The sequence below is a fragment of the Corvus cornix genome, chromosome Z (genome assembly GCF_000738735.6).
Source record: "Corvus cornix cornix isolate S_Up_H32 chromosome Z, ASM73873v5, whole genome shotgun sequence".
NCBI classification, from domain to species: Eukaryota; Metazoa; Chordata; class Aves; order Passeriformes; family Corvidae; genus Corvus; species Corvus cornix.
In genome coordinates this window covers 24695484-24714744 of record NC_046357.1, presented here as the reverse complement: position 1 = coordinate 24714744, position 19261 = coordinate 24695484, and the positions used below count along the sequence as shown (strand labels likewise).

At 45.7% G+C, this 19261-nt stretch overlaps 4 protein-coding genes and 1 long non-coding RNA gene across 8 annotated transcripts in view; 2 read left to right on the top strand and 3 right to left on the bottom strand.

Moving 5' to 3' along the window:
- Positions 1-12524, bottom strand: part of LOC109146437 — a 39547-nt gene extending 27023 nt beyond the window's left edge. The window contains exons 1-2 of one of the 2 annotated variants that reach the window (XR_005603818.1): positions 11920-12524; positions 512-703 (exon numbers count right to left, since the gene is read on the bottom strand). This is a non-coding gene — a long non-coding RNA (uncharacterized LOC109146437). Of the gene's footprint in view, positions 1-511; positions 704-1281; positions 1374-11919 lie in introns of those variants that run through there. The other variant, XR_005603817.1, reaches the window with a different exon arrangement.
- The window catches only part of LOC109146432, a 1056471-nt gene that overhangs the window by 751531 nt on the left and 285679 nt on the right, over positions 1-19261 (bottom strand). The gene's annotated exons all lie outside the window — the stretch shown is intronic.
- ALDOB (aldolase, fructose-bisphosphate B) lies at positions 1560-11663 on the top strand. Its single transcript, XM_010413125.3, has 9 exons — positions 1560-1674; positions 8036-8157; positions 8440-8651; positions 9241-9295; positions 9445-9605; positions 9834-9917; positions 10404-10578; positions 10719-10918; positions 11157-11663. The coding sequence occupies exons 2-9, from the start codon at positions 8046-8048 to the stop codon at positions 11250-11252; spliced, it is 1095 nt and encodes a 364-aa protein (XP_010411427.1). The 5' UTR covers positions 1560-1674; positions 8036-8045; the 3' UTR covers positions 11253-11663.
- Positions 14408-17071, top strand: LOC104698013 (39S ribosomal protein L50, mitochondrial). Of its 2 annotated transcripts, none has more exons than XM_039566873.1 (2): positions 14408-14521; positions 15298-17071. In XM_039566873.1, exons 1-2 carry the CDS (start codon positions 14433-14435, stop codon positions 15692-15694), a joined length of 486 nt encoding a protein of 161 aa, XP_039422807.1. In that variant the 5' UTR covers positions 14408-14432; the 3' UTR covers positions 15695-17071. The 2 variants fall into 2 exon arrangements, with proteins under 2 accessions (XP_039422807.1, XP_039422806.1); XM_039566872.1 differs by having other exon boundaries at positions 15295-17071.
- PLPPR1 (phospholipid phosphatase related 1) overlaps positions 17389-19261 on the bottom strand; it is a 115620-nt gene continuing 113747 nt past the window's right edge. For both annotated transcript variants that reach the window (XM_039566866.1, XM_010413126.4), the window contains exon 8: positions 17389-18928. In XM_039566866.1, the coding sequence (XP_039422800.1) occupies positions 18896-18928 (33 nt within the window). In that variant the 3' untranslated portion in view covers positions 17389-18895. The remainder of the gene's footprint in view (positions 18929-19261) is intronic.

Genomic DNA, 19261 nt, shown 5'->3' with positions numbered 1-19261 from the left:
AGGAACAACAGGACCCAAACTCTGGTTTTGAAGAAGAAGACCACCAGTATGACACCTTCTTGGTCTCAAGAGGGTCTTAGATAATGTATGTCATTAAAAATATTTGTAATCTATCTTAGATGCCTCTGTTGTGGTGGAGAAACTTTAACACAGCATGGGGTTTGTCTTTCTGAGGATGGGAGAAACGGAATGTAAAGCAAACACTGTAAAGCAGGGAAGGCTTTATGTCCATGTTATGTGCCACAGCACCCTTCGGCAAGAAAAAGCAAAACAGCATGGGTCAGGAAGGGCAACGTGCAAGAAAACAGAGGAACACAGGCACAAGGCCTTCGACTGGACGGCGCTCTCAGCTCTTGCAGAGGTTTCTCTGCTGACTGTCAGGCTGGCAGCTTCCTGAGATTTCCTACAAGCACTGACCTTGGCATGCAGAGGCACAAGAGAGGCTCAAGGACAAAGTGAGGAAGCGCCCTAGGGAGGACAGTATTGCAGAGAGAGAAATCAGCTGTCTCACCCTGTCCATGTGGAGGCCAGAGGGGTCACTGCATGAGCCAAACGAACGGAGAAACGACGTCATTCTTCAGGCAAACACTGGGTCTTTGTGGTAAAAACGTGCCAATGTCCAAGGTTGCAGAGGGTGTTGTTCCTGAGTGTATGATGTTTGTCCAGCAGTGCCTGTGCTGTCCTTCCCTCCAGGAGTACTGGTCTGCAGGATGGGGAGAAAGAAAATAAAGCAAATAATCAAGTCTATGGGTCTGGACTTGGTGAATGGCTGTTGTGTGGATTCATATAAACTGCAGTGCTGGTACACTGCTTGTACAGCATCAGTATTTTTCACTGAAAAATTTTGCTAAGCAACACAGAAGTCTGTATGTCGCTGCAATATGGGTGGGCATGTCAGTGGGATTTGGGTGGGAAAATCTGGCTTGCAGCTGTGCACCTCCATGTGGGCATGTCTGGTCTGACAACCATTTTTTTCACATGTACACTGTGTTACAGGACATCAGAACTTGCTCTTTCATTAAACCTGACACTGTAGCATCACATTTTGCCTTTCCATATACCAACTGGAAAAGGAAAATATGTTTCCATGCTAGACTTTCCAGTGAGGAAAAGCAGTGTAACTCTTAGGAAGCCACTGAAATGATACCATGATATCTCATGCCAATTAAGGATCTGTTGCATTGTTCCTGCATTTTATTTTCTCCTCTTTCTTCCTGCAGTTTCCCAAGTATAAGCTTTCAGAAGATCTAACCCTAAATGATAAAGTTGTGCCCAAGATACCTGTAAGCAATTTCCGTGGTTTCTCTTGTAGTTCTTTTTCATCTGCTTTAGAAAGAGAAGGAATAGTTTGAAGTAACTGGAAAACATCTGTTTCACTGCATGAATGGCCTCATATATGCAGGGGAGGGGAAAGGGGAGGAACAGCAGGAGCATGACCAGGTCCCATTGGAGGTGCGTGGTGGTGGTCTGATAGCCAATGACCGACCTTGAGCAGTGACACCTCCCTGGACAGCTTGCGGAGGAGGAGGGACAATGAAGGAGTGAAGGGGGAGGGGAAAAAAAAAAAGCCCCACCAAGAATTTTATAAAAGTTAGTGATTAGAAGGACCCGGTCTCTTTGCCTGCAAACATCTCACCAGAAGCTTGTAGCAGCAGAGCCACTGCCCACAAACAAGTAAGCATAATAATTTAATTTCTAAACTGTAAAGCTGGTATATATATCAGCCACTGAGACCTGGTATGTTTATCTACAGTGGGCTTGGGAAGTTGTTTTTGGTTTTAATTTTTTTGTTTCAGGAACAGCTTGTGAGAAATAAGCATTCAGCCATTCTGCAGTGGTCTTCCAAAGTGATCCATTTGCTGCTAACACTGGCTTTCTAACTTAGCTTAGTCACTTGGAACTCCTGGAGTGAGTGAGTGGATCCTTCGTCTAAGGGGACCAGAACAATAACATACCCGCATTGCTTTCTGTCGCTTTGTTTTGTGTTTGTTTTTGCTTGTGGTGTACACTAATTTCTGTTTTGCAAGGAGAACAGAGCATGACTGGAGAAGGCAGCTGGTCCTGACACACATCAGTGCTGACAGCAGCGCAATTACCTGTGTTTGTCGGGCAGCTTCTTCTGAAGCATTAGTGCAGTGGTGCGGATAAGATTCTTTAGCAGGGGGGTGCAAGGTCTGCAGTGCAGGAAAACAAAACTCTTGAATTAGGCTGTAACCTTTCAAGCTGTGAACAGCCAGAATACAAAATTGCTCAACCAGCTCAAATCCTCACTGAGTCTGTGATCCTCCATCACTTTCTCAACTATCCCATGTGCTTACCCAAAACTATTTAGCCCACCTGAGACTCTCATCACTGCTTCCCCCAACCTACCCTGGTGGCAATACAAGACTTGAATTCTCATGCAAGTTTTAACAGCAATTATTCACCTTCCCTGAGAAAAGTCTAGCCCTGAAAGAGAAGTAGCTTCTCCCTATTAACACTTGCTTCCAAGCAACCATCTTCTTGCCACCTCAGCCACATCTAGCCATTCTGAGTGCTCTGCACTGACTGCAGAGCACAGGTCTCTGAATACATAACCTCCTTGCATAGTTGCTAGGGAAATGAAATAGGGATACATTTGCTCATGGCTTGAGTATAGCTCTGAGGCTAACATGGGAATCAGGACAGGGAACTTCAGATCTGCAGCTCCACCTGGGACAGGGTGTTGAATCAAGGTCTCTAGACAGAACAGGAAGATGGTAAAACAACTCAGAGAGCAAAAAAAACCAAGCAATTTACCTTCATATATGTCCCAAAGGACCTATGGAGGTGGTGACATTAGTATGCCAATCAAAAACATCTGTCCCTTTTCCTAGGTGACAGAAGTCTGAGCATCTATTTTTGTCCCATACTGTTGAGACTTTTTAGAACACAGAAATGAAAACATTTTACTAACTCAAAACCTTCATCTTGGTACAATGATGGGAGAAACATCCTGTTCTTTCCTGAAGGCTCCTTCATAGCTAGTGGAGTCACCACTTCCACCTTGACTCCCTGAAGCAGGTACTCACAGAGAGTCACAGGGTAATTCAGGCTGAAAGGGACAGAGGAGGTCTGCAGTCCAACCACCCCCTGCCCAAAGCAGGCTTAGACACGAGGTCAGACCAAGGTGCTCAGGGCTTTATTCAGGTGGGTCTTGGCAACCTCCAAGGATGGAGACACTGCAGCCTTTTTTGTCAATCTGCTACATTGCTTGGCTGTCCTAGCAGTGAAAAAAATTTCTTCATATTCAGTCTGAATCTTCTTAGTTTCAGCTTGTGCCTGTTGTCTCTCACTGTCCCATCACAGCCTCTGTGAAGAGCCCAGCTCTGCCTCTTCGATCACACTCTGTAGGTACTGAGGGCTGCTGAGAGGTGCCCCTGAAGCCATCGCTGCTTGAGGCTGAACTAGACCCAGCCCTGCAGGCTTCTCCTCACAGAGCAAGTGCTGCAGCCACTGACCTTCTTGGTAGCATCTGTTGAACTAATACAGTCTGTCAGTGTTTTTCCTGTACTGCAGGGGCCTAACACTGGATGCAGAACCCAGATGTTACCTACAGACTGCTGAGCCAAGGGGGATCACCCCTGTCCTCCCCTGGCTCTCCTGGCCAGACCCCTGCTCACACAAGTTCTTGAGCCCTTGCTGCTGGGCCCCTATTCAGCTTGCTGCCTGACAGGGCCTTCAGCCACCCCCAAAGACCTGTTCCCTCATCCCAGCAGTCCTGGGGGAATGGCTGCCAGGGCTCTGCACCCCACACGATGTCTGGGCATTTGTCTTGGCTGGACTGCATGGTGCTCCTGTTGGCCTCTTCCCACCCCCACATCTAGGCTCCTCTGGATGGCTGCCCATCAATCAGGCATATGAAGTAGTCCTGCCAGCTGTGTGTCTTCTGCCAACTAGATAAGAATGTGCTCTGTCAGCAGGACAGGGCCAGGCTTGCCCAGCCGTTCATACCCATCTGTTTTCACCACGCCCAAGGAACCAGACTTATTTAGAAACAGCTTTTTAACGGAGCTCCACAGAGAAGTGAGGCCAGTAACCACAGATATCAACTGCAGTGAGAATAAAAGGTGCCTAACTCATTGTCTACCTCTTCTAAACATACAAGCGCAAAAGAGAAGTAAATTCAATCAGGCCAACAGTGTACATGCAGTAGACTAAATTTTTGAATACTTTTCATTGTCCCTACCAACTGTATTTATCTGTTTGTATGTTCAGCTGCTTCTTCTTCAAACCCTGTTCTTTGGAAGCAGAATCTCTTGTGTTCAGAGTTTGTATTGTCAACTGTCAGAGATGGTGCTAAAGGGCTGTGTTTACTAGTAATTGAAAAGGAAAAAGCTACATGTGTGTGATACAAACTGTTATTTAAAACTTTGGTCCTGTACTTCTGGAATCAATTTTATAAAAGAAGGCAGTGAGGAGACCCAAGAGAAAAACTTAAGAGATTCTGATCCAGTCTTTTCCCACTTGCAAGCCAGGACTCAGGTGAGATTTAAAGTAAGATTAGAAGATGCCAGTCGCTTGGGGTGCTTGGAAAGAAAAGATGCCACGGATGTATTAAAGTTTCTAAGATGATTGGAATCGAAATGTAACAGTGTTCCTTCTCCTATTCATCTTGACTCTGCTCTTTGGTTCTCACTATTAATATTAACAGGATGCAGTGCTTGTGCTGCCATCACGCATTTCCCCTCAGCCCTTCTTCTTTTATGGCAGCTGAGAAAAACACGAGATTTCAGCATTACAGTATTTACTTTTACAACTGTGCTGTCCCCACACCCCCACCTCCTACTGGCCACAGGCCGGGGGCTGAACAAAGAAATTTGTGTGCTTAAGGAGCTGTTGAAGCCTGACAAGCACTCTAGGTAGCTACAAAGCTGGGGGGGTTGTGCAGTTTTATTCTTTTGAAGGCTTTTTTAATTCTACTTAAAAAAAATATATAAGCAGATACTATAGAGGGAATGCATTGTATTCATACAATGTAAAATCAATGTGAAATCACTTGAGCTTATGACACTTAGCCCACAGCCTAAAATGGGTAAATAAAAATGAAGTTTCTTGAAAAATCTTCATGGTGGGACAACTCCCAGTTACTGAGATCATAGATCATTAGAACTTTTTTTCTTCCTGGAAAAGTTGTCAAATTAAACAGATAAATCAGAGTAAGACAAATAGGCTTTGTTCTTGGAAGAATGAAATGAGCTGTGCAGCTGTGGCAGCCTTTTTCTCAGGAGCTGTGAGGTGATATATCCAGCTCTTTAAGAAGGGGCATTAACACTTCTGTGGATGTGCTGGGAGCTTACTCTTTACAAGGCAGCTGTGTGAAATGTTACTGAAGTGTAAGGCTTCTCCACTCCTCTTCTGCCTGCTCCCCTGCTCAGAGCAGGACCTTACAGCAGAGACACCCTTTCTGAAGGCAGACATAAGATTCCCAGAGATTATGATTCACATGAAAGTATCACAGAACAAGAAAATCCTGAATCAAGGGTACTAGAACATTCTGCACCTTTAAGCTATTATAAGGTTTACAGTTGTTCTTTTGCCCTCATTTCTTCACCATTTCAGCTAGAAACACTGTGCCTTTTATTCGTCCCTGTAGCTCAGCCAGGTAGCTGGGAACCACTCACTATGGCCTTAAAGATCATTCTGAGGAGACTTTGGGCAAACCTCCACCTGCTTCTTCACACTCAATGAGATAATTTGCTGTCTTCCAATTCATCACTCTGAAACTACACTTTGTTGTTTCAGTCTCTCTGAGTACTCACTTGGAACAGCATTATTCACTGTATTTCATATTTTGAAAATACTCGTATTTCTGTATTTTGAAAATTTGCCTTGAAGGCTGGTTTTGAGTGATAAGTGTCTCCTTGTTATCTTTAGGCAAACACTGGGAACAAGTGAGATAGAGCAGACATTAGTCTCATTGTTTGTTGCATTGCTGGAAAGAAAGTGTACCCATCATAACACGACTGCAGCAACCAGTGATCTTGCATTCCAGCCAGCTGGATTCAAAGTTACCTGGATACACCTCCTGGTGCTGTAACACAGCTCCAAACTGCAGCTCTAAAAACCCACCCCTGATTCAGCAATTCATTAGCTTTGACCTTGGAAAGATCACATTCTTGCCAGAGCACAATTTTCCAGTCTTGTCCACAGAGACTCTGAACTACTGGAGCGATTCCTTATAGTTTTGCATAACCACTTACTTAACAGTAGTGTGGTTTTAACTGAGGTGCTCATCACCAAACTATTATTACAGTAATCATAATAACAAGCCAATTTCCTCTTTCTAAGACATATCCAACACAGAAAGCAGGTGAGGGATAAGGAAAGTTGTAGTTGAACTTAAGTAGCTATTAAGCAGCATAAAGCACAGATTTTCAAATTCTTCTGGGTGATCTGAAAACGCCAAGAGCTGAGCGTGATGGAGCTGTGATCACCACAGTAGAATGATGGTTCCCAGAGTTCTGACCACAGCCTGGCATACAGAGAAAGGTAAGCCTGTTTCACCAGGACCACAGCAAGAAGGTATTTCAGTCCTTTGAAAAGCAGGGAACTCCCCCTAATTTCACACAATCTTCATCCTGCACTCCTTCAACTTCCCTTGACCTAAAATGACTCACTGTGGTAAGCTGCATGTGAAAAATTCCAGCCTCAGCTCACAAAGAGGTAAAGCAGACATCTGGACACTGCATCTGACTGATCTGTACTGGCAGACAATGCCATTTGAATCTTGCAGGATAACATTACCAGTACCAAAGTACCTTCAGCTATGAATCAGGTATAGCTGTTACCATACTCTGTTACCATACTCTGATGGCACTGCTGCCAGAAAATCTTGGCACCCTTTGACATGCTATACAGAACTCTGTACCCTATCATGAGTAACAGACAGACTCTTTGTTGTTTCTCCCCATTATGCCCTTCAGCAGAGAGGATAAGACAAGGATTCCCTGGCAACACAGCATCTGTGTGCAGGGAAATAAGAAGTTGGACTTGGCTGCCTACATATTTATATGGGGCAAAATATTTTCTGGCCATCTCTGATGAAATGGGAAGTGGCATGTTCTCACTCCTCTCTCAGGCAGGGTGTGGGGATAGAAAATGCAAACACTATACAGAGGCCTGGCCTTTTGGAGGGGAACATGATATTTGAGATCTTTTATGTTGTTTTAATTAATCACCTTCTGGATTTACCACCCACTGATGAAAATACAGGTGTTGCTTTAACTATTCCATATGATAAACTGAAGGAAGAGAGTTTTTCTGTTTCAGACTAACAGGCTTATACACTCAAGAAAGTAACTTGCACTATTCAGATGATCAGAGAAACTGTAATTTAATGCCATATAACCAAAACTTCAGTAAGACCAAGAATTTTGTCATATCAAGACAGAACCCAGATTTCAGGCGCTGGATATTTACAGCTGGTAAGCCTCTGCCACAGCTGAAAAGGTAGAAATGAGGGGTGAATTCTCCTAAGAGCCCAGGTCTTCTGCAGAGGAAGCAATGCATTACAGTTCTGAAGGCAGCCATAGGGAGGAGAATTACAAACCAAGGCAAAAGGCTGGTGATGGAAAGTCAACCAGACACAGCAGCAAATACTGCCAACACAGGCCGGAAATAGAAAAGGGCAGTGCTAGGAAATGTGTAAAGATAAGCAGTGGAATAACTGGCATTCAACTGATGGGAACCAAAAAGTCTGCAGAGTCAGCAATTTGCATACTTGTTACTTGGTGCATGTTTTTATGACAGACTAACCTTCCTTATTTTCTGAGCAAATCCAGGTAAATTGAAGAGTCTTTCCCACTTTGGTTCTAGATGGATGTGGCAGGACGTGTGTCCTTCATTTCTCTCTAGTTTTTCCACCCACACCAAACCTAGAAGAATTCTAATGGATTTCTGGTCATATACCTATGATAACATGGACCACACAAGCACCAAGAGCCCTGCGCTGGGAACGCGTCATGTCATTGGTTCACAGTCTCCCCCAGCTTGTAACAGTGATTCTCTCCCACAGATAAGTCAACATGACCCACCAGTTCCCAGCACTGTCTCCAGAGCAGAAGAAAGCTCTTTCAGACACTGCTCAGCGGATTGTGGCTTCAGGAAAGGGGATCCTAGCTGCAGATGAATCAGTCGGTGAGTTCTGGACATCAATCAGTTAGCAGTACCCAAGATGTTTTTTCCTTTCAGTTTTGCTTCATATTTGAAATCAGTGGAGTAGATGAAAAACACTTAGAAACTCTTGTCTGAGCAGAAACAATTCAGCCAGGCAGGGCTGCAGCTATAAAAACAAAAGCTTACAAACTATGGGTTGAGAAGGGAAGTTCTGAACTGAAGCCCCAGTTCATTGCTACTTACTGGGACCAGGAGGCCAGCCAAGCCTAGAAACCTTTGTCTGGCCCTTGTCTACCTCACTAGGTACCATGGGGAACAGGCTGCAGAGGATCAATGTGGAGAACACGGAGGAGAACCGCCGAGCTTTTAGAGAGATCCTCTTCTCTTCGGACACTTCCATCAACCAGAGTATTGGGGGCGTGATCCTCTTCCATGAGACCCTCTATCAGAAAGACAGCAATGGAAAGCCATTCCCAGCACTCATTAAGGAAAAAGGCATTGTGGTGGGAATTAAGGTGGGTATCTGTATGTGTGTATGTGCCTGGCTGGCACCATAATCCAAACACAATTTCCAGAGAAAATGATGATTGGGACGTTTGGGGCTGCACTCTCTCCTAAAGAACGCTCCCCCACCCTCCTCTCCCTCCCCCCTCTCCCCTCCCCCACCCTCCTCTCCCTCCCCCCTCTCCCCCCCCCCCCTTTTTGTCCTGGGTTTTAAAATTCTCTGCATTGATTTTGTGCAACTAACTAGACACACATTTGCACTAGATGCTGGAACTTTTCATACACCAACTCCCATCTACTCACCATTCACTGCAAATAAGTCTCTCCATGCAGTAACCTAAATCCAGTTCTTTCCACATCTAACAGAGTTCTTGAGCCATTGCCTGCAGGCATCTACATACACGTTGCCCCTCCCTTACCCAGTTCACTCCTTTTTCTTCCCCTTTGCTCTAACATTTCCTTCCTTTGCACCCTGAGCATGCTAAGGTCCATACTCTACTCACAGTCAGCCTTCAAAGACAGACTAGACATGGGTAGAAGATAAGAATTAGACTGATTCCCACCTTTCTGTAACCCTTCCTGTTTTTCTGACCTCCACAGCTGGATAAAGGCACAGCACCTCTAGCAGGGACAAATGGAGAAACCACCATCCAAGGTAAGGAGAGATCTAAGGAGCCTAAGCTAAGGCCCAGCAAAAGCCATAGGGTGACTCACCTGAGACGCAGCCTTGGCTGGAGTCATGGGACTTTGCAGAGTTCTGTGCTGAAGAGCAGCTCTCAGTGAAGCACTGTTCTCCCTCTGCAGGGCTGGATGGGCTGGCTGAACGCTGTGCCCAGTACAAAAAAGATGGTGCTGACTTTGCTAAGTGGCGTGCAGTGCTGAAGATCACCAGCACAACACCCTCTCAGCTTGCCATCCAGGAGAACGCCAACACGTTGGCGCGCTATGCCAGCATCTGCCAGCAGGTACCTCCCCTCCAGCAACCTCTCCTGAGATGCTGCTGCCCCTTCTCACTGTTCCCTAGCATGTGATAACATGCTAGGTAGTTTGAAAGGAGAATCCCCGTGAGGGTTTTGGGGAAGACAAGGAGGAAGGGCAGTGCAGCATAAAGGAATGCCACTAAACTCAGGGCAAACAACAAGAACAGTTTTACTTCCATAGCTCTAAAGAATCCCCTGTCTTCCTTTTCCTAGCATGGCTTGGTGCCCATTGTGGAGCCAGAAATCCTGCCTGATGGAGACCATGATCTCCAGCGCTGTCAGTATGTCACAGAGAAGGTAAGAGATTCCTCCCTCTGTCCTCCCCCTCACAAATCAGCAGCTAAACTTTGTGCAGTTTGTGCTCACAGATCTCAAAGAAGTTTGACCAAAAATGTACTTCATAACTGCATCACAGAAATCAGCTGCTCCTAGGCAAATAGCAAACTAATAGAAAATCCACGAGTATTTTCCATGTGTTTGGATTTTTATTTCAATGGCAATATAAGCACTCTCAATCTCAAGAAGAGGTATCAGGACCAAACCCAATTACCTCAATTTCAGTACCTCAGTTGGCAAGGACAAATCCTGTAAATATGAACAATTGTATTATTGGTCATCTCAAAAGCAGTGGGGTCTCCACAACTGCAATCCCGGAGATAAATTTCATGAGAAAGCAAAATTCAACTAGATCTTGCTGCAGTACCAAAGAATAAACTGTCTTTCCACAGCAGGCTGAGGTGAAGATCTGAGCAGAGGTCTGTATTCATTCCTCCTGTTTTCAAGGTTCTGGCTGCTGTCTACAAGGCTTTGAATGATCACCACGTGTACCTGGAAGGGACACTGCTGAAACCCAACATGGTGACGGCTGGGCATTCCTGCTCCAAGAAGTACACCCCTCAGGATATAGCCATAGCAACTGTCACTACTCTCCTCCGCACTGTTCCTGCTGCTGTTCCTGGTGATTCCTGATTCACTCCTATCTCTTCATTCCCACTCTCTCTCCCACCTCTGACATGTCTGCTCCTCTGGCACCTAAAGGTGAGGGACTGAGGTAGCTGGAACACTCTGTTTCTAAGCCTTGAAACCTCTGTCTTACAGGAATCTGCTTCCTGTCTGGAGGTCAGAGTGAAGAGGAGGCTTCTGTCAACCTGAATGCCATGAATCAGTCCCCTCTCCCTAAGCCTTGGAAACTGACCTTTTCCTACGGGAGAGCCCTGCAAGCCTCTGCCCTGGCTGCGTGGTTGGGCAAAACCGAGAACAAGAAGGCTGCACAGGAGGCCTTCCGCAAGCGGGCACAGGTACGAGGCTTCCCCCCAGCATAGAGAAGAGCTGCTCTCCATGAAGGGACACATGTTGTCACCTCCCTAAGGCTCCTCTTGATCCCACCTCTCCTGGCATTTCATGTTCACCAGGGGCATTACTCTGTTATTTCTGCCTTGCTTGGTCGTTCTTTACTCCCTCTGGTTGTTCTTTCCACATCTGCCTTTCTTACTCCATGCTGATTGTTTCCCCCTCTTTTTTTTTTTCCCTTTTCAGATTAACAGTTTGGCTTGCAGGGGACAGTATGTCCTGTCTGGGAAGACTGACACAGCTGCCACACAGTCACTGTTCACTGCCAGCTACACCTACTGAAAGTGCAGGAACCTTCCTTCCTCCTGTCTCTTCTCACGTGGTGGAAGATGTTCAGAAATGAAAGAAAAACATAAAAATCTAATTTCCCTTACCCTACACCACAATGGAGATAAAATGGATTAGCTTCCTCTCCACCCTTCACTCCCACAATTTACCAAGGGGATATTCTTGTTTCATTTGCACATTGCAAGGAAAGGGAATTCTTTCCAAACACCAAACAACAGCTGCCAATGAATCATGAACCCACTCTCCCTCAATTTGAAACTCAGTCCCTGAAATAGCAGCCAGATTCAGTAGTTCCCTAGCAATTCAAGTAGCTACCTTTGCCCATTACCCCATTTTGCAGCCATAATCCTGAATTATAAAACCTGCATATTCAATCATGTCAATAAAACAGTAATTGAAAACTAATCTCTCCCTCACAACTCTTTTTGTTTTGTGTAAACTTTACATTATCTTTCAGTAGTCTTTGCAAAGATTAAGTCACCAAGTGTTACAGCTGGTGAGCTTGGGAAACACTGAGGATATCAAAGGGAAATAACCCAGTACTGACACAGCTGGAGAGGTTAATCCTACCAACAGAAGTCTGGCAGACACAAAAAAACCACTTGGAAGATGTACACAGCAAGCAGTGCTTGGGACACGGGCCACAGACAGACAACGCTACCTTCAAAACATCTCATGTCTCTGGAGAACCATCGCCGGTGAGATGAGGCTGCCACACACTGTGTTAGGCTTGCACAGGTTGAGTCAGGGCTGCCCTTACAAATCACCATTACACGCTGAGCAGGGGAAAGCCCGGCAGTCCGACTGCACCTCCACAGTCGGTGAGCGAGCTCCTCACCCGAGGGAAGCTAATCCCAAGCTGAGCTGCAAAGGCGTGCAGGCGGAGGCAAAGAAGAAGGAGAAACTCTCCATATCGGTTCCACAAGCACGTTTATCACAAATGAAAACTCCAGGGACGAAGAGCAGGTTTAACAGAGGGTCAAGGGGTTTTATACTCAGGGAAGAAAGGTGGGGACAAGGGTAACAGCCAGCCAGGTACAGCGATAGGCGTGGGGTTAGCAAGGAGGTACCCAATGGGAGTGACTTGTGGGAGGGGTCTACAACAGGAGGCCAATGGGGTGTCGAGTAGGGGGGAACTTTCTAGAACCTATGAATAAGCATATTGAATATGGCTATTTATTAATATTTACATAGTCAACATCTAACGCATAAAACAGGAAGAGAAAACGTGAACCAACCAACATCAAATAATCAAATTAGGAGAACAAAGGCTTGTGGGGCCATAACTACAGAGATGCTACACATCAGTACCTCGCCACCAGGACATGGGGTGCTGTGGGTCAGTGGATGTGGCTACAGCCACATGCACAGCAAAAAGGGTTGCCCTTACAAATCATCTTTACAGTGGCATTTTACACAACAATTAGCAAAACCATGTAGGAAGGCATCTTAGTGTACTTGTTGTGTAGCTTGTATAATGAGGCTGATGTTGCCAACCAGCAGTCTGACCTTTGGCACGTTGCTGTGTCCCTGTTAAAGGCATGAGCTTTGTTAGCTAAAGCACAGTCAGATGGCTGCCATGAAAAAAGGCATAAATGGCAAAAACAGCAGGCCAAGGTTATATAAGAATATTTGCCTGGCTACGTGCTACACCAATCAACTCACGAGACCTTGGAGCAGCTCCCTAAACAGCCAGGGCCAGGTGACCCAGAGGACCCCATGTTCTTTCAAGGTCATCCCTCTCTGCTGGCTGCTCCTCTTGGCCACAGGGACTCTCTGCTCCTGCCAACAAATACAGGGAAAACAGGCAAAGTCACTGCCCTGTAACCACCTCCCCGTGTCCCCTTGCCTTAGTAACCAGTGTGTCACAGAGGCAATAAATAAATAGCCAAAAGCCTTCATGTGGATCCAGTCACTGCATAATTAAGGCCTGCATTTAGTCTCTCCTGACAATGAACGAAGAGCAAGTGGTTTGCCAAAAAACACTCCAGAGGCTGATGCTGGTGTCAGGAATAACACCTCTTTCCTGGTTCAGCTGTGGTCCTCTGGGTCTCCATGTACCTGCATTCAGTGAAATCTCTGCTCCTGATGAGCAGCATCCTACTGATACTCTGATCTAAGATCGATCTCAGAATTGTTTGCATTGGAAGTGACCTTAAAAATAATACTTTTCCAACTCATCCAGTTCCAACCACCCTGCCATGGGCAGGGACACCTTCCACTAGACCAGGTTGCTCAAAGCCCTGTACAACCTGGCCTTGATCACTTCCAGGGATGGGGCATCTAGAGCTTCTCTAGGCAAGTGTGCCAGGGCCTCACTGCTCTCACAGTAAAGGATTTATTTCAAATATTTACTCTTCCCTTTTCTAGGTTAAAACTGTCCCCCCTTGTCCTGTCACTATCTGTCTGCGTAGAAAGTCCCTCTCACTCTTTTTTATAAGCAAGCATCAGCATCACGATTGTTTTTCCCTATTTATAAATTATAGTAAACGAAGGAATTAATGTTCATTGACTACAAGTTACCTAGTTTTTATAATAATTAGTAGTCTGCTGTTGGGTAGTGATTGTCTCACTTCTCATGGTGATTAGCCTGCATGCTCAGTCTTTCTCTTCTTTTCAGTCAGTGGTTTCTTGAGTGGGTGGCCGTCATCTGCCCCTGCTGGAATTACCTTTACCCCACTGGAGCTGATTCAGCACGGTTGCTGCGTTGGCTTTATTAGTTTGTTCCTTGTCTAGGAGGTTCTGCCAAATGTCCTTGTGCCCATAAAATCTGCATTCTTTGTGTCCACCATCAGTGCTACGTCCTTTTTCCCAAGCCTTGCTAACCTCCCCTAGCTCACAGACCACGGAAGCCTGTCAAGGCCTACACCTCAACAAGGCCATTCTGACAAGAAGTGTGTTGCATTTCCAACACCTGGGCATCACTTAGAGCTTGTTGGCTACTTTCTGTTACGCGTACAAAATATCCCTTCCTGTCGATTAGGTCTGAAAGCACACAGAGGCCAAACATCAGAGAACATCCTTCCCGAAGGAAATTTTCACACATTCCGCGTTTCCCGGCACGGGTGGGTGGGGGGTTGAGGGGCGGACTACATTTCCCGTGAGGCTTTGCGGGGCGCGACGGAAATGCGTCACTCGCGGTGGCCGCGGGAAGGCGCCCGGCGCGCCTCCAGCATGGCGGCACTGCGGGCGCTGCGGGCGGCGAGGCAGCGGCTGCCGGGGCTCGGCCCGGCGGGGCTCAGGGCGTTCTGGGGCGGCCGCAGGTACCCGCAGGGCACGAGCTGGGGTGGCTTCTGGCCTTGTCCGCATGCTGGGCCTTCACCGGGCCGTGGCCCTCTGGAGGTCACTTAGCCGGACACCCCCTGAGCAAGTCCCTCAGGATTTGTCCAGGCGGCTTTGGAATGCCCTTAGGGAAGGAGACTCCACAGGTTCAGCAAGGGCCCACGAGGTGCACTGCTGGCGGGCGGGTGCAGTGGTGTAGGGTTGGAGCCTTTAGAGCTGTTACTGCTTTTATTACGAGTGGGAAAAGAGGGATTTCACAGGAATGAAAAATAATTCCTCTCTTAACATTTTACGTGAAACCACGCGTGCGTTGTTGACTGAGTTGTGGCAGATGAGAAAGTCAATTTTTTTACTTAAAACTGGTGATGATGTTTTTTTACAGGTGGGCACTGATTTTCTTCTGTAGTAGTGGTTATTTTCTGTTGTGGTTTTTATCCACAGCAAATTAGAACATGGAGCTGTAACAGGAAACAAGTAATTAGTCGGGTTAAAGTGCTGTTTTCACTCAGGCCAGTGAAATAAGGTGAGTGGGTGGGTGACTGCCTTGCAGAGGCAGCCTGTGTGGTGAGCAGCACTTGGGGAAAGCCAAACCCTGCCTGGGCACTTCTGTTCCTCATGGACAATGGACCTGCTGTGTCCATGGGATGTGTGAACTGTCTGGACTGAGTCTGATTTAAATCACCATGAATACAAATGGCCTCTGACTCTGTCTTGAGTAGCCCAGAGGCTGAAAATGTTTCTGTTCCGGTGCCAGCAGGAAGGAGGAGAAAGACGTGGAAGCAGACGGAGCAGCTCCTGAGAAGGAGGAGAGGAGTGAGCGCAGCCTGATCTGCCCCCCGCCGCGCAGCCGGAGCTACCTCCCTCCCGAGAACCTGCGGACCTGCCTCGAGTCCCACGTCAGGGAGGTCTTTGGGCCGTGTGTCCCCGAGGACTGGCAGCAGACTCCCTTGAGGGAGACCAGGCTGAAGCATCGCCTGCTGGCCCAGCTGGCCGCAGAGCTGGGCCACGCTGTGCCCAACTCGCGGCTGCACCAGCTGCGCCGCGCCGGGGACGTGCTGGGTTTCTATCGCACCCCCGTGAAGGACGGGACCAAGCTCGATGAACTCGCAGCCGCAGAGCTTCCCCCGAACCTGAAAATCATCTGGCAGCAGTGAGTCCCCGTGGAGCGTCCCCGTGCCTGGCTTGTGCTGCAGGGCAGCAGCAGAGCCCTCCCGCTGGGGTGAGGTCTGTGAATTTCATTAATAAAGGTTCACTGAAATCTCTTCACCCCGTAATGGTGAAGTCTCCAACAGCCCTATAAAATCAGCTGCCATCGAGGCATCTTGTTGAATTCTCCAATGTCTGTTAAGGGCCCCATCTTTTAAGTTCTTTGGATGTTAGTTTTTCTTACAAGTTGGCTGTGTGTTTAATTGTTCTTCCTGTCTTTAACTGATGATGCAGGTCTGCTTTTAATCAGGAGGCAAGCAGGGAAGTCAGGAGGACAAGAAAATAAATGCAACAGTGTGAGAAATGCATGGTACTTTATGAGTGTTTTCTATGACAGAAATTGTTTCCACTGAGATTGAGAGTCTGTGTGTGTGATCTTTCTGGGAATAGTCCAAAAATGTCCTGGTTGTAGCACTCTGTGCCCTGAACCCTTGCTCCCCTGCTTTCTTTCAGCGTGTAGATGCCTGAAGCGCACTTAGGCACTGCTGCATTTGTGTGTTACAGTGCTCAGTTTCTTAACTGAGCAACTTCTCAAGTGCTGCTTTCTTCTTAAAAGCTCTGAAGAAATTGAAGGAACCCTTTATTTTCTCCTTTTGACTCTTGGAGAATTACAGAACAGTGTGAGTGTACACCTACATGTTCCACTGCAGGGTGAACTGGGGTAAGTGAACGTGGAAAGCTGAATGTTCACAAATCCCTCCCCTGTAGCTTATAGGAAACCACAGCTTGACAAATGGCTGACTCTTGTCAGCTTCTTGGCTTCAAAGGCTATTTGGGAGCAATGAATTGGAAGTTATTTTTTCATGAAATTATGTCTTCCCATCAGAAACAGAGATACTTGCACCTCCTTGTTTCCTCTTAACACTCATCTAAGAAAACACTTTCAGTGGTAGGTGCACTTCGTGCTCATTCCCCCTTCTGTGTCTCTCCCAGGATGTAACTTTGACAGCTCATGTAACGTGATCAGAAGAGTGAAAAGCTTGTCTTGTGTTTTGCTGTCTGACTTGAGTCAAATTGCCATTTGCCTGATCTCAGACATATCAGTCCCTTGGAAGTGCAGACCTCATGCTTCCATCAGCACAGGCAGCTGCAGGGACTGGACTACAAGGGAAGAGGATCAGACATGGGCATTGGAGATGCAAAACATTTAACTGCTTGTAACAAGCTGAAAAAGCAGAAATCTGAAATGACCTCAAAGTCTTGCACACAGTGCCTGTGCTGTGGAAGGGCAAGGCTTCTAGGTGCTTAATCACTTTATCCCTGGGCTTTCAAAGGTTTGTCACTTCAGCTGAATTGAATTATAAACAAATAAATAAACATCCATGCATCTTTGTTTGTTTTAGGCCAAACCAGTAGTGAAGATCTGAAGAAAGTGTGAAAAAGCTAGCTTGGGAGCGTATTTCTTAACAAAATGATTCAGAACAGATTTTTCCCTCTGGAGTTTTGATTACAGCTGTAGTGAGGGACCCAGAACACTTACCAAAAGCTCCTTATGGTCACAGAAAGCATGGCCCAAGTCTGATCCTTGTATTCCCACGCCAGAAGCAGACATCAGTAGACTCAGAAGAAGGAAGAAACACCACAAGACCAGACACAGACATTCCAGATTTTCTCACAGGCAAATGAAAGACTGGCTCATGTGTTTGCTTTTTTGATAATTTTTTTTTTTGCTTCTGTTTTGGAAAAAATATACAAAAAAAAAAGCCAAGAAGAACCAACATGGAAATGTGAGGTAAACATCCCAGTAAAAGTACAGAGGCTCCATTCTTTAAAGGAGACACACAGCAGTTATCACCATGCTAGAAGAATGAGATGCAGGAAAATCCTAGAAACAGTGAAAAATCATTTAATGAAGCCTTTGCCCCAGTTCTAGCCATTGCAAATGGGCTTTTTTTTTTATGTTGTTCTTCCCATCCCCAACCCATACTTAATTGTCTTTATAATGCTTAGACAAAGTTGTTAAATTGTAAAATAGCAGTTTTGATATAAATTCTGGTTGGCAGAATTTACAAAAAAAATGCAGACTGCTATTACAGACTCAGCTTGCTTTCTTGCTTTCTCTGTCTTTCTGTCTTCTTTTTTTTTTGTTTGTTTTTGACTTGTCAAAGCCCCTCAGAAAAAAAATACACTTTGGGCAGCAAAGCTGGCTTCTTGGCTATGCCAATCTGAATGCCAAGGAATGCTGCCCCCTGTGAAGGAGTGGTGTCACTTTTCCTTTGCACCAGTGTCACTAGTTACCCCACAAATCTATGATGAAGTGATGAAACACTTAGAGCGCAGCCTCAGCCCCACAGTGGTGGCTGTATATCCCCATAGTCAATTCCTGAAGCCAGGTTTCACTGGGAGCTTCAGCTGGGCCTCAGGGAGGAATGAGGGTCTAGGGAGATGATATAGTCAGCTCACATGCTATCAGCTACTACTATAAATTTTGACATCCAGTCTGTCTATACTGCAGGCCAAGGATGTTGTTTTAGTTATTCTTCAATAACTGGCACAATCACCCACACCAAAGCAATCAGGCTTTGATTCAGTGAGGTGCTTAAGGACATGCTTCTAGTCTGGAAACTGGGTGGTAACTGAAGTCCATTAATTCCTAGGGAACACTTAAGTAGCTCACTGAATCAAGGATGGATTTTTGTTTCTTGTTGATAGTATCATTCAGGTTAGATTCCTGATCACCATTATTTTAATATGAATTAAATATATGCAATTACTTCAGATCCATGCTGAGTTTACTCAGGTGAGAATCTGACCCAGCACTTCTTATGGTAAGAAAAGGTAAAAGTGATTTTTTTTCCCCCCAAGATATATAAATTCAAAACTGAGAAGAAAAAAATTTGTGTACAAATATCACATAACAACATCAACAATTCCATAGATGTAGTTCCTCAGTGCACACTTTAAACAAGAAAAGGGTTTTTTTTGTTCTTTTTCCGTTTTGCTTTTAAAGTCTGGCATAATAATATTAAAGCTGACAAAAAATCAGGGCAAGCTACATCACTTCCTCATACAAAAAAAGTACAAAACATTAGCCTCTAACTAGACATAACATAATACTGGTCATCACAGTTAGACATTTAGTAACTGTGTGTCTTGGAGTATTTTACTGGAGGGTAGTAAAAAATAGCTTCGGCTGCCGATCTTCCATCTCAGGTTACTTCAGTCATAGAGGCAGAGTGATTCTGCAAAGAGGAAAAGGCAAACACGTGAATGTTTGTATACAGCAGTCTGGCACTGATGCACCCTAGTGTGCAAAAGCAACAGGAAAAACCCTTGCTCATAAAACATGCGTTGTAGGTGTATGGTCATTAATTATAATTTAAGAAAAATTATCTAGTTGATTTCTAGTGGACATCAATAGTTAAAGTCTAGTCCCTACCTGCACTTCACAGTCCAGTAGCTATAAGCAGCTGACCAGACAAAATTTTTCTCACAGTCCATGAATATTTTCACCTGCTCAGCCCTTCTGTCATATACAACACAATGTGGATATATAAGTAGCACTTAGTTTCTGG